Genomic DNA, 15,434 nt, shown 5'->3' with positions numbered 1-15,434 from the left:
CTGGGGGGTGGCTAAAATGCCCCTTTATAACCCCCCAAGGGTTAGGTTTTTTTGGGCAACTTTTCGGGGCCTGTGGGTTTTGGTTTTTTTTTTTCCAAAATTAAAAACCATTTTTAAAAACCATTTGTGTTTCCCGGTTTAAATTTTGACTAAGGTTAAATGTTTTTTTAAAAGGGGAAAAATTTTTTCCAAAATTTAAAGGGGATTTTTTTCCCCAAATTTTTTGTTTGTGTTATTTTTTATGAAATGTATGTGTTAAAAATTTGTGTAGTGATAAAAATAAAAAATGTATGTGTTTGTTTGTTATATATATATGTATATGTTTTATATATATGTATGTGTATATATATATTATTGTATTTAATGTATGTGTTTATATTTTTATATTAATATATATATTTTTATATAATATATATATATATATATATATATATATATATATATTATTTTATATATATATATATTATTATATTATATAAAAAATTTATATATATTTTATGTTGTATATTATATAAAAATATATATTTTTATGTGTGTATATATAAAATTTTTATATATAATGTTGTGTGTATAATATATTATAAAGTAAAATATAATATATATTTTATTTTATATATATATTATTTTATAAAATATATATATATGTGTGTAATAAATAATTGTGTGTTATATATAATAATTTTATATATAATATATTTTTTTATATAATAATATATAAAATAAAAATTTTTTAAAAAAAATTTTTGGGGTGTTTTAAAATAAAAAATGTGGTGATTTAATATAATTTTTGTGAATAAATATTATATTTTTTTATAATATATAATATAATATTTTTAATATATATAAATATATAATATATATATATATATATATATATATTTTATATATATATTAATTTATAAAAATTATTATAAAATAAATTTTTTTTTTTTATACAAAATTAATAATATTTTATATTCCCCCTTTATTTTTATCCTTCCCACCCTTTTTTTTTACTTTTCCCCCCCCTTAATAAAATCCCCCCCAAATATTATATAATTTCTTTATTTTTTTATTTTTAAAAAAATATCCAAAACCCACCCTTTTTTTCTCATCACAAATTTCATTAAGACCCAATCAAAAACCCAACCCCAAAACCCCACCCACCCCCACACCCCCCAACCCACACCACACCAAAACCAACAACAACCCCCACCCCCGCCCCCAAATCCCAAATGCCCCCCTTTTTTAACCCCCCCAGGGGCATATTATTTTTCCCTAAAAATTTATATTAATTTGTTAAAAATATTTTTTAAAATATTAATACAATTTTTTCCCCCAAAAATTTGCCCCCACTTAAAGGGGGCCCTCCCTTCCCAAAACACAAACCCGGGGGGGGCCAACCCCCAATCCCCCATTCCCCACACCCCACAAAACAAACCCCCCTCCCCATTACCCCTTTTTAAAAAAACCCTGCCCCCAAATACCCCCCACCCCTCCACCCGGGGAAACAAAAAACCCTGCCTTTTTAAATTCTTACAAACCCCCATAAATTTATATATGGCATCACAGGTATTTTTTTTTAAAGGGGTTAAAAATTTTTAATCACCCCTTTTTATTTATTAAAACTCCCATTTCTTTTTTAAAAACCCCAACAAAAAAACATTTTTTTTATTTACATATTTTTTCCCCCCTTTTTATAAAACAATAAAATATTTTATTATACCACAAATTAAAAAATTATAACCCCCCCTTTTATTTTAAAAAATTTCCCCCCAAACCATATTTTTAACCCTTTTTATCCCCAAACCCAAAAAATAAAATTCCCCCACCCAAATTCCCATAATTTTCCCCCCCCCAAACTAATATCCCCTTCCCCCACATTTTTTAAATAACCCCACCCACAAATTTTTTCCAAAATATTTTTAATATAAAAATTTTAATTATTAATATATCCATTATTACCAAAAAAAAACACTAAAATAATTTTTACCCCTATAAGAACCCCCTTTTAATTTTAAATTAACCCCCAATTTAAATTTTATTATTTTAATTTTAAAATTTTTTAATTAATAAATATATTTAGGGTATTTCCCCAAATTTGGGGAAATACAAAATGGGAATTAAATTTTTTGAAACCATAAAAATTCCCAGGGATCAGCCCCCCATCGTTAAATAAATTAAATAAAACCCCCCAAAATATTATCCCCCCAAACTGGGGTTTGGTTAACATTTGGCCAACAACCCCCCAAATATAAATACATTGTGTGTGGGTAATAGGGCTTTTTAATTATATGGGGGGTGCATTAAAATACTTTTTTAATTTTTATTCCCAATGCAATACAAAATCGGGGTTAAAAATTTGTGGCAAGAGCAATAGGCCCCAAAATTTAGGGTTGGGCCCATTATATTTTTACCCCCACCAGCTGTGTTGGGGGCCTTACAGGGGGGGAAAAAGGTTTACGGGAAAACCCCCAATGGCCGTGGGGGTCACAAAAATTTTAAACCCTAAAAACCCCTATCCTTTTTTCCCCCCAATTAACCCCCACCCCCAACACATTATACCACCAGGGGGGGCACAGGCCCCACCCAACCCTTTAAAGGGGCCCCCAAATACCCCCCCAGCAAAACACAAAAACCATTTAATAAAAATTAAAGGGGCCTATTTATTTTTTCCCAAACCACCTTTTTTAAATATTTGCCTAACAATCTAAATTATACCCCTCCCTCCCCACCCTACACCCCCACATCATAAAATTTCCTCCACCAAAAACACCACACACCACCAAAACCCCCAGGGGTCCCCCCCCTTAATCTTGATAAAATAAACCCCCCCCCAAAACCCCCCACCACTTTTTATTCCCCCTAAAATTTATTTTAAATTAACCCCCTATAAAATTTTTTATTAAACCTTATTTAAATATTAAAACATCCAATAAATAAAAAACATTTAAATTTTAAAATAAAAAATATTTTTTTCCCTTAAAAACCCCCCTTCTCAAACATTATATACAAAACCCCCCTATCTTTCCCACAAACAAACCATTTATATAAAAACCCAAACTCCCCCTACCCAACCCCATTTTTCCCTTTACTCAACCCCCCAAACCTTGCCCACCAAAACTATTTCACACCCTTTTATTATTACACTAAAATCTTTAATAAAGGTTTAAAATCCCCACCCCTACTTTTATTATTTACCCCTATTATATTTAAAAAATTCACCCCATTTCCTACTTCCTTAAGTTCCCACCCCCGGGTGGGGCCCCACCAACACCCCACCACCCCTTGGTTGGCCCCCACCCAACCTTGGGCGGGGGGATTGCGGGCCCCTGGGAGGCGGGTTATTAAAACCCCGGGGAAAAATAAATTTATTCTTTTCCCTCCCTTTCAAGGGAAAAAGGCGTTGCACCATAACATGGATGCCGGCAAATTCCCCTTCCCCCACTTTGGCCACCCCCTTTTCGGCCTTTAAATTCCTCCACCCCCTCCCCAAAAGGGGTTTGGGAAATTTTACTATTAAAATTTCCATTTATATTTTCCCCTTTATTTTTTTAATAAATTTTTTTAAAAAATTTTATTCCCCACACAATATATATATATATATTTTTTATATATATATATATTTATATATAAAAAAATTTTATATATATATATAAAAAATATATTTTGGAATAAATAAAAATTGTTTTTTTTAAAAATAATAAAAAATTTTTGTTTTTGTAATATAATAAATATAAATATATTTTGTTATATATAAAAAATATAAAATATATATATATATTTTTTTAAAAAATTTTTGAAAAAAAAATAATATTAATAATAAAATAATAAATTTTTCACAAAAAACCATTAAAAAACCCAATTTTTTTTTGAATAATTTTTAAAATTTTTATTTGGAAAAAAAAAGGGAATTAAATTTTAAAAAAATAAAAAATTTTTTAAAAATAATTTAAAATATAAAAAACACAAAAAAACACAAAATACAAAAAAACCCAATAATATAAAAAATAAAATAATATATATAAAATAAATTATATTTATATATATATATTTATATATATATATATATATATATACATATATATATAACAATATATATATATATATTATAAAACCCCTGTTTTTGTTTTTTTTAGAAAAATTTTTTTTTTCCAAAAAATTTATTTTTTTTTTTCCCACTTTTTTTTTTTAAAATAATTTTTTTTTTTTTTAAAATTAATTTTTTTTATTATAATATCAATTATTTATTTATATTTATATAAAAAATAATATTTTATTTTTTTTTAAAATTTTTATATATATTATATTATAATATAAAATCACTTTTTAAAAATTTTTTTTAAAAATATTATTATTTTTTCCTTTTTAAAAAAATTTATTTAATAAATTTACACATTTTTTTTTATTATAATAATATATATTATTATTAAAAACCCAATATATATTATTATATTATATATATAATAATTTTTAACATTATAAAATTTAAAAATTCCCCATTTATTATTATAAAATTTCTTTTTATTTTTAAAACCCAAATTATATAAAATTTTAAAACAATATAAAAAAAAACAAAAAAAAAAATACACACAAAAATAATAAACACAAAAATTTTAAAAACCCAATATAATAAAAAAATTTGTGGAAAAAATTTGTGTTATAAATATATAGAAAAAAATTTTAATATATATATATATATATATATATGTATGTGTATATATATATATATATATATATATATATATGTATATATATATATGTGTGTATATATATATATATATATTATATATATTATATATATATATTATATTTATATTGCGAACTTGGACCCGGACACACACAGACGGACATCGTTGGCTCCACCACACACTGTTTATTTACAATAATTATTTACAAATCCACGCACTCCCAGTGCCTCTTGCACCGATTCCCCAATTGTCTAGGCCACACAGTCCTTTGTGCCTTTCTCTCCCCTGTCGTCTTCCCCCCAGCACTTCCTGGTGTGGCGGAAGTGCTGGGCTCCAGGGCTGTTCCGCATCGGGCGCCGCTGGCGGTGGCCACTGGTCCCTACAGGCTGGGCTTCAAGCCCTTTACCCAGGCCCCCAACATAACCAGGGACGGACGCCTCATGGCCTGGAGGAGGCACAAGCCCTCCTCTCATCTTCCTGGGCGTCCCGGCCAGGGACCACTATATATAAAATCTCAATTATCTATACTCTCAGAAGTTGCATAAAGAGGCAGAGAAGTAAATTACTGCTTATTTCTAATATTTTGCTCATTAAGCAACAACTGACTGACCTCGTGTTTGTAGAGACCTACCACTTCATAAACTGTCTGACAGCTCTTGCAGTTGTGAAATTAGTTCACACAGTGCTCACAGTGAATGACATAGTATATGCTGCTAGCAATCAAAATTTTTTCTTATGGCTATTTGTCAGCTAGCTAGACAGATAGATAGAACTGTTATGTAATGACAGTAAAGTTTATCCTGAAAAGAGAGTTTTCATCTATAAGTATTACATAAAGCCTGCCTCAGTGCTTTCATTTAATATGCGATCATGCCTTAATTTGTTCGTTTTGCTTAATATAAATATTAACATAACACTATTGTGCATCCAAATTCCCACATTAGGTGTTCGGTTAATCCATGCAAAATGAAATTGATTTTTGTCAGTTTACCGTTAAAAGATTAATGAATTTGTGCATGTGTTTTGCAGTACCAGCTCAACATCAGCCAGACTAGTCCAAAGTATTATCACCATAGAACTTTCAAAATAGTTATCACTAGCACATCACAGCTCCAGGAGAATTGGTTAAAATTTTATCCCACTCACTATCCATATAAAACCTTTACCTTTTCAACTTGACACTGTGGCTTTCTTTAACAGTACTCCTGATTTTCTTCTCATATATCCCCAGATTGGCCTAATGTAAATGATGGTAGGTGAATGCTAGCCTACCCTGCCTTGTACCTAATACTACCAGTATAGACTGTAGCTCAAAGCCAGTTATTTAAATTAAGTGGGTAAAAATAATAGAAGGATACAATAGATGCACACACCCAAACTAGCAATGTACTATTTTCATTTTCAACGTTTCTATGTACTTAACTGTTAAACATGCTCCTGCTGAAGCTAAAAGAAATTTGCTACATTTGAATTTTCTATCTTTGCAGCATGCCTTGAGGTGTAGCTTGGCTTAAATTGACAATGAGTATGAAAATAATGCAGTTAAAAGGACTTTGGCTAATGCAATGTTGTCATGAAGGAAACAAATAAGCACATTTTTAGTTTTCTTTTTTTCTCTCCAGAGTTAATCAGAACCACACATTTCAATCTATTTTTTTAAAGAGTTGCTTATGGTAGTCATAGCAGCTAAAGGCTGGAAGACTGTATTTAAAAAGTGTTAGCTAATCATTTGTGTTTTGTTTGCTTTGGCAGCAAGCTAAGCTCCTACAATGAAGAATACATGAAAAGCAAAGAGGAGTATGAGGAAGCACAAAATGCTATTGTAAAGGAGATCATTAATATTTCTTCAGGTAAGAGACATTTATATAGTAAATATTTAAGTGACACCTATTCACCATTTTGGCAGTCTTTTCTTTAAAGTTGTTGACTCTTAAAGCAGTTACTTTTGTCTTTTCCTTCTGGCGCTATATTATAAAGCAGTATTGGTCCTCTAACTCTAGCCACACCTAGTCATAAAAGAAGCATAATATTTCAGTAGATTACTTGAGTTTGCTTTTTTGTTTACATTAGTAATTTTAAATTTTGTATTCTTGGCTGATTTTAAGTTTGTGTTCTGCAGATAATTTTTGGCTTTGAAAAATGTGTAATGTGTATTTAGTAGTCATTTTTTTAAAAATGTATAGCAATTTGTTAAAGAGTTCTTTATAAGCCTCATTTCTGTCTGTAACTTCACAAACACGATAGGCAGAGCATAATGATTTCCTTGATGCAATGTTGTAGGTACTTTTTCTCTACAGTTACTCATATGTTTGGAAGCAAGTGTGCATTTTGCCTATGGCATTATTGTCTTCTCACATTTTCTTGTGAACAACTGTCATATAGTTCTCTTCAGCCACAATGTGGGTGTCATCTTACATGCAATGAGATTTTGCTATGCTTTTGTAATTAAATCCTCGTATTGTTTCCTGCTGGGGATGTATGTTTAATATCTATGTGTATTTCTTTGCCTTGTAATTAGTGCACTTACCACCTTACCACCTGTTTAGGATTGTATCAACAGAAACCTGTTAATAGCATTGATCATCCCTATGGCCCTGAAACTGGAGTAAACTTGTTCTAAAAAGTTCATTGTATTAACAAATTGGCATGTTTACCGTGTCTCTATGTCTTTTTCATGAAGTTCTCCATGTTTCCTTCCATGTCACCAAGGTTACGTACGTGGTCGTGAGTGTTTCCTGTGATAAACTGCCATTTTGCCTTGGTTAGTCCTTTTCTTTTGCTCAATACTGCTGTGAGAAGCAGTGGCCACTTGGTACCCTAAAACTGTACCAAGTAGTTTCAGAAAATAAACAGAAGGATTTTAGCATGCCTTTCTTTGGAGACATAAAGTATGTGAAAGAGCAAAATGGGTACCTGCAATGCTCAGAATGATGATGTGGAAAAAGGAAGAAGGTTCTCACAAACTTTTGATACCTTTATGTATTTTTCAATAAGTATATTTTATAAATTCATGACGTGTGGGAACTTCTGGTTTATTAATCAGCATTTTGCTAATATACTGTGCATTTTAATAAACATTATTGTACGAGTGATGTTCAAAAAGTTTCTGCACTTTTATATTTTCGTTGGAAAAGAAGGCAGAAGGAGTAGTAATTGGGCATTAAAAAATTTGGTACGATGCTGGGAAGGTGACTATGTAGAAAAGTGATGTATTTTTTTTTAAATTCTTAATAAAAGAGTTAAAAAAAAAAAAAAGTGCGGAAACCTTTTGAACGTCCCTCATAAATTCACTTGCAAAATAATTTAATTTAAATAATACATGCTCATTACTGACTAAGCCATACTGTTGTTTATGCAAGACATTATGACAAGTGATGCCTGAAAAAAACACTTTCCATCGTCTTGGACTCCACATATACCAGCAAAAAACTGTCTTTCCCAAAGTTACCCAGCAAGTGATAATTCTATGCCATACCACAAAGACTCTCAAATGATTTTTTAATCCCTTCGAAATCAGGCTGCTTTCTCACATATAGCCATCTACTTGGAAGCACCATTACTACCATTCTGTTAGCACTGCTGATTTATTGCCATTGATCATTTTGTAGCTTAAGACTTACGTGGTGTATTACGTGGTTGTTACAATATGTATTATTATTTCATTTTTTGTCTTTGTTAAGTATTTATTTATTATCTTTCTGTTTATGAACATTGTTTGTTTTCTTAATTAAAACTGCAGGCTATGTGGATCCAATCCAGACTCTTAATGATGTGATTGCTCAACTTGACGCTGTGGTCAGTTTTGCTCATGTGTCAAATGGAGCCCCAGTGCCTTATGTACGACCAATCATTTCAGAAAAAGGTCAAGGCCGGCTTGTCTTGAAAGCTGCACGACACCCATGTATTGAAGTGCAAGATGATGTGGCTTTTATCCCCAATGATGTGACGTTTGAGAAAGGAAAGCAAACATTCCATATAATAACAGGTGAGGAGTTTGTAATTATCTGCTAGAATTCATCAGGCTTCAAAGACTGCATTGTAGATGGGCTGCATTCGTATTATCAGATTTGGTTTAAAAGCATCTTGTGCTGAAACATCAGTGGTAATAAGATCTACTACAGTATAACAGTATGAAAAACAGCTGAACCATATGAAGGGATAACATTTATTTCAATTAAACTTTATATAACTTAACCTTTGTTAGAATGCCTCATTTGGCATACTTCATCTTCAGTACTGTGAAGAAATTATCATTAGAATAAAGTAGTGATTTAAATGCAATTGTTCTCAGAAGCGAAAAATAAATACCATAGAAGAAGACAGTTATTTGTCAACCACCAGGAACTGAATTGTATCAGACCTTTTTATTTTGTGTTTTATACTTTTTCAGGCCCAAACATGGGAGGTAAATCCACCTATATTCGGCAGGCAGGAGTCATTGTTCTCATGGCTCAGATTGGATGTTTTGTACCATGTGATGCTGCAGAGATTAATATTGTTGATTGCATCTTGGCTCGTGTTGGGGCTGGAGACAGTCAGTTGAAGGGTGTCTCTACATTTATGGCTGAAATGCTGGAGACAGCGGCTATTCTTCGGTGAGTATAACCATTCCAAGAGTAGTACTGGCTGTTTTCATGAAGAAACTACAGAAAAGAAAAGAAAACAGAATATTTTTTTCTTCCAGTGTTCTCACTCATTAGCTAATGTGTTATTCATTCTGATTACAGTTAAAAATATCCCTTTATAGTAAGAATGTTTTGTCTAATCTCCAGTGTTTACCCCTAGTTTAACTTTATATGCTTGAAACAAGCTATTTAATAGTGTGTCATATTCCAAAGTGAGCTGTATGTGCAGCTCTTTTATTTTCCTACAAATATGTTTTCATCTTCAAATCAATTTGATGGACCTTTTTTTATTAAAGAGTCAAGAGGAACCAGAAGCAGGATAATGGTGAAAACGAACCCTTATCAGGGTGCCGGTTAGTCACGAAGTACTGTCCACCACCTACCTGCCTTCTCTGATACCATGCCAATATAGAGGCATTTGTTAGCTTATCAGCATATCTTTGCACTATGGGATAAAAATGGTGTCACAAGAGGAACTGACAGTTGGCAACCAAGTTGAGTGTATGTGTTATGTAATAGTTTGGTGTACCATTGTTCTGCCCACGATTAGTCACAAATAAACTTTGCAGGTTTGTGATGCAAGAAATGAAATCTTCTAAAAAATATAAAATTGTTAAGTTGCAAACATTTATTTATTGGTGTTTGTGTTTTTATATGTATTTTTATAAACTTATTCACAATGTATAAAAGCATTGACATGACTTGTTAGGAACACCTTGGGGTAACTGATTTGACTGAAAATCTTGCATTACAGCTGTCTTTATCCTCCATTATATTCCAGCCAGGATTAACTTAGTATACTGTGAACTGAGTGTTTAACACCACCTTTCTAAATCTGTACTCTTATTCAGTTGATGTCTGCAACATGGTATATGTGTTGTACATTAATTTTACAAGTGTATTTGTTACTTGATAAGTTTGAAAATATAAGCTATACAGTACACCCACAAAATTTGCGGGGGTTACGTTCCTAGAGCACCCGCGAATTGTGAAAAACTGCAAATTTTGGATTTGGTTTAAACCCTAAAAAACACTTTAATTTAAAACTCTGCTTAATACATTACCTAAAAATAATGTAAAGGTAAACCTGTATACCGTGCTGCTATATCTCCCACAGTGCTGGAATTTAAAATACAGATGTTACCACTATATGTACTGTAATTCATGCAAGCGCGTTTTCATTGCCAGGAGCCTTAGACGATGCAGCTCATTTCGGTGGCATCTTGGGGCTTTAACCCTTAAACTGCCACATACTTGGGGGTTAATGCGTACTTTTTTTGCTGCACTTTAAGTAAACGTCACAATTCACAAAGAAAAAGTGATATTTTAATGGAACACTTTTTTAATGCAAAGAGCATCACAATTACTGCAACACTAATCATTTTACATACTGCTAATAAACTGTAAAAATTATTTAAAAAAACTACTGGAACAATATGTACCAAGTGCAACTGACACCATGGATGAAAAGCCATGGTTGAATCACTGAGCCAACTGTGCTTGAACTGGCTGCACGCAAGCATACAGAGGTAAGCGCTTGCAGGCTAGTCTTATTCAGTGGCTCAACCCCAGGGAGAGTGAGGCTGCAGTACTGCAGGGTGTCACGCTTGGGTCACAGAATTGCACAGAAACCCAGGAGATTGTAGAGACAGGAACTTTATTCAAACACTTCAAACAAACCTGTCTCTTTCAGAAGAAAAAGGAGCTCAGTATACAGTTAGTTATTGATTAAAGAATAGACAAACATCATAGGGGAGCACAACCCCCAACAGGAGCAGAGAATGTCTGGGGGAGGAGAGAGAAACAAAGCAATCAGCCAAAAAGGACAGGTGCTGTTCAGGCTTTTAAGTAAATGTAGCGTCGTGCAAGTAAGGGAGCAATGTGAAGGTAATCTATCAGCTTTTTTAAGAGGGAGTTTTTGAGGAGCATCTATCTTCTAGATGTGTGTTCAGCCCCCCTGCTCACAAGGGGCTGCCGCTAAGATTCACACCGTCGAGAAGATGGTGATTTATTTATTTTTATGGTGGAGATTCCAGGAACGCACCCAGCCTTGACCCGACCTGCGTGCACTCACAGAGACAAAAACAAAGCAAACCAGTAATCAAACAGCAAATAAAGAATGTTATGAAAACAAATGAAATAAGAAAACGGCAATACCACCCCTGTTCCCCTTATGGCGATTAAACATTAAATACAACAAAGCACAAACAAAACACACACAGTAAATCATGAAAAAGTTCATGAGAAACGGATGAAATATAATGATGAAAATAGATAGTTCAGAGATCCGCACGTTGAATGGGAATGTACAGATAGTCCTACCGGTAATTCCTGAAATGGTGAAAACAGGGCTCAAGAGTGCTCCATTCTTTGCAGGATGGCCATGAATCCACTTACAGTCCTCATGTACACAGGCAGACAATCCAGATGCACAAATCGATCCAGGACAAAATAAGTACAGGTAACCCAACAGAAGGCAGACAGACAGGAACTTGAAACACATTACAAAAACTTTTTTTTGTGCTTATGGTCACCGGCCCCCTTTTTAAAAGCTGCGCTGACATCCTTTTACCTAAACAGCTCCAGCACCCTCAGCAGAAGACTAATCAGAGCCACTGCAGGGACTGCTGGGTGTTGCAGTTTCAAATTCTATTGGCTACCTTCACCATCCCAAGCTACAGTTGCTTCCTGTTCTCTCTACAGTACAGTATTGCCACAAAAAAGCCATAAAAATTACGGAGGATATATGCGGTTTCTGCTAACAATTATTAGTTAGTTTCTAAGGAAAAATCCGCCAATGACTGAGGCCGTGTTTAATGAAAGTGAGTAATTATGCACTAAAATATAAGGAATGAAAATTGTTTTCCTTTAGAGAGAGAGATATATATTAATATATATATATACTGTATATATATTAATATATATATATATATATTAATATATATATATATATATATATATAATATAATATGTGTGTGTATATATATATATATATATATATATATATATATATATATATATATATATATATATATATATATATATATATATATATATATATAACCTTTCCCCTATATGTTTAAATGGGGTACTGTATTTTCCTAAAGGTGTTCAGTTGTGGAAGGTAAGAAGACCAAAGAAATATTTAGGTCTTTCAACAGAAATAAAAGCATGTCTGCGGGTTTGTTGTGCAGTGGTAAGTAAAGCTCATACTTTGTTTTGAACAGACTAAGCAGTTCTTTGTCTCTTGTCTTTGTAGGTCAGCAACAGAGGATTCTCTAATTATAATTGATGAACTTGGAAGAGGGACATCAACGTATGATGGCTTTGGGCTGGCCTGGGCAATCTCTGATTACATTGCTACAAAGATTCGATCTTTTTGTCTTTTTGCCACTCATTTTCATGAGCTAACGGCCCTTGCTGACCAAGTGCCCACTGTGAACAATCTACATGTCACTGCTCTGACAACGGACGACACTCTCACCTTTCTGTACCGAGTTAAAAAAGGTAGGAATTCCTGTTAACATGCTAACCATCAACCACCATCAGTTAGATTGGTCATTAGAAGTATGTAACCTCACTTTAACATTCTGACAAAATTAAATGTAAAAATTCTAATGTATCCAAAAACTTCTGTTACAATGGAACAAACAATTCATCTTTCTACATTAATGAAAATTTTTGCTATGTTTCATACAAGATTAATATGTTTTAAATGCCAAAATATTTTTAAAAGTGTAAACATACTTATAATGTCTAGATATAAACACATTTATCTTTGTTATTTGCCAATGTAGTAAGTAAAACAGTTTCTGCAGTGTATTAAACTGGAGAGGTAGTTTACATGTCAGTCAAAAAAAGAAGTGTGACTAATCGTCACAGAGGTTTTTCCATCTTGTAAGTGTTCTTTTAGTTACAGTCAGAATAACCAATGATCATTGTTAAATAGACTGATAAATAGATTAAGCTGGTAAACAGTTTGAATATAAAATTTAAAAAGTAAAATGAAACTAAATTAAATGGAATTATAACAGCAATGAAAACTCACTAGGCAGTTCTGCTGGCATTGTTTGTGGATTTTAGTTCAGCATTTAACACAGTTGTAACAACAGGGCTTTTTCTTAGCCGGGTCCTCAGAAGGAATTTGAACTATGCCACTTGTCTAGATCTCTGACTTTCAGAGAAACAGATACCATACAAGTCGCTACATGGCCATCAGAGGTGTGTTCCACCTCATATATGTTTTCTCCCTGTATGCCAGCAATCTACCTTTCCGGTGATAGTGTGTAAAACTATTGACATTTTACAGTTACGTTACCTAAACCACCCTGATCACATACAGTATGAGGTTGAGATGCCATAAGGAATGGAGAAGGCGTGGAACAGCTCATTATCCAAAGCATACCACCTCATCTGTAAAACACGGTGGAGGCAGTGTGATGGCTTGGCGTGCATGGCTGCCAGTGGCACTAGGACACTACTGTTTATTGATGATGTGACACAGGACAGAAGCAGCTGAATTAATTCTGAGGTGTTCAGAGACATACTGTCTGCTCAAATCCAGCTAAATGCAGTCAAATTGATGGACAATGACCCAAAACATACAGCCAAAGCAACCCAGGAGTTTATTAAAGCAAACAAGTGGAAAATTCTTGAATGGCCAAGTCAGTCACCTGATCTTAACCCAATTGAACATGCATTTCACTTGTTGAAGACTAAACTTCGGATAGAAAGGCCTACAAACAAACAGCAACTGAAAGCCTGCAGTAAAGGCCTGCCAGAGCATTAAAAAGGAGGAAACCCAGCATCTGGTGATGTCCATGAGTTCAAGACTTCAGGCTGTCATTGCCAGCAAAGGGTTTTCAACCAAGTGTTAGAAATGAACATTTTATTTCCAGTTATTTAATTTGTCCAATTACTTTTGAGCTCCTGAAATAAAGGGATTGTGTTAAAAAAATACTTTAGTTCCCTCACATTTTTATGCAATCTTTTTGTTCAACCCACTAAATTAAAGCTGAACGTCTGCACTTCAACTGCATCTGAGTTGTTTCATTTAAAATTTATTATGGAAACGTACAGTACCAAAATTCGAAAAAAGTTGTCTCTGTCCAAATATTTATGGACCTGTGTAAATGTTTACTGTGAAAAGGATGGATTTATTCAAATTTTTGGCACTGCTATTACTCAAACTGCTGGGATGAAAACATAACTTCTGTTATTAAAGTTTGTAGTTGATTTCTATTCAGATTAAGGTTCATTATATTTATTTTAGTTTGCTATTTTGATTCTTGAAGCCATGTAATGCTTAAAGCATATTTCATTTAAAGGAACAAGTAGTGTTGTGCCCATAGCACATCCTTTCCATACACGAAGACTGCCCTGTAGTCAAATGTGAAATGAACATTAACTTGTATAGGAAACTGTTTTGATGTGGTTTTTATCAAAATATGTTGCTTCCATTCAATATATGTTCAAACCAAAGGGTTTTTTTTGGCAAAGCTTATAATATCCAAGTTACATTTTTATATGACATTCATGTGCATCTTGTAATTTTCTCAGGTGTCTGTGATCAGAGTTTTGGAATCCATGTGGCTGAGCTGGCCAGCTTTCCAAAGCATGTAATTGAGAATGCAAAGCTGAAGGCTCTTGAACTTGAGGAGTTTCAGTATATTCAGAAATCTGAAGAGTCAGAGAGTGCCCCCATTGCTAAGAAGCGATATATGGAACGGGAGGTTAGTACTCTACTATCTGTATTTGCTCAGTTTTAAAAGCACATCTACTCCAGTACATTTTAATATTATCATCCTACTTGACAAATTTACCAATAAAACCTCTGCTATTTACCAAGGATCACAAGCAAAACATTTATTTTACACAAAGGTAGACTTGACAAAGAGTAGCTAACACTAGATTAGTACTAATTTCAGACATACAAAGAAATTGGTGTGCACCTCGCAGAAGCAACACTTGGCTTGGGTTATTATATGGGATTCATCTTAATTTTATATGCCCCATGTTTGACCCTTTTCCAGTGTGCCATCTAGCACATTACATGTTGGCTTTAGTTACTTCTCCTTGTTTTTCTTCTAATGGCAAAACTGAACATGTGTACTGTGTGGATTTGGAAAAAAATTTAATG

At 33.0% G+C, this 15,434-nt stretch overlaps 2 protein-coding genes across 2 annotated transcripts in view; one reads left to right on the top strand and one right to left on the bottom strand.

The window, feature by feature from the left end:
* The window catches only part of msh2 (mutS homolog 2 (E. coli)), a 79,229-nt gene that overhangs the window by 59,702 nt on the left and 4,093 nt on the right, over window positions 1-15,434 (top strand). The window contains exons 10-14 of the mRNA XM_039739017.1: window positions 6,386-6,520; window positions 8,410-8,655; window positions 9,061-9,265; window positions 12,555-12,802; window positions 14,855-15,027. Coding sequence (XP_039594951.1) covers window positions 6,386-6,520; window positions 8,410-8,655; window positions 9,061-9,265; window positions 12,555-12,802; window positions 14,855-15,027 — 1,007 coding nt within the window. The remainder of the gene's footprint in view (window positions 1-6,385; window positions 6,521-8,409; window positions 8,656-9,060; window positions 9,266-12,554; window positions 12,803-14,854; window positions 15,028-15,434) is intronic.
* The window catches only part of kcnk12 (potassium channel, subfamily K, member 12), a 189,929-nt gene continuing 183,728 nt past the window's right edge, over window positions 9,234-15,434 (bottom strand). Inside the window, exon 3 of the mRNA XM_039737873.1 lies at window positions 9,234-9,313. The gene's annotated coding sequence lies outside the window, so the exon portion shown is untranslated. The remainder of the gene's footprint in view (window positions 9,314-15,434) is intronic.

This window comes from Polypterus senegalus, chromosome 16 (assembly GCF_016835505.1).
Source record: "Polypterus senegalus isolate Bchr_013 chromosome 16, ASM1683550v1, whole genome shotgun sequence".
NCBI lineage: Eukaryota > Metazoa > Chordata > Cladistia > Polypteriformes > Polypteridae > Polypterus > Polypterus senegalus.
This window is presented reverse-complemented; position numbering and strand designations above follow the sequence as displayed.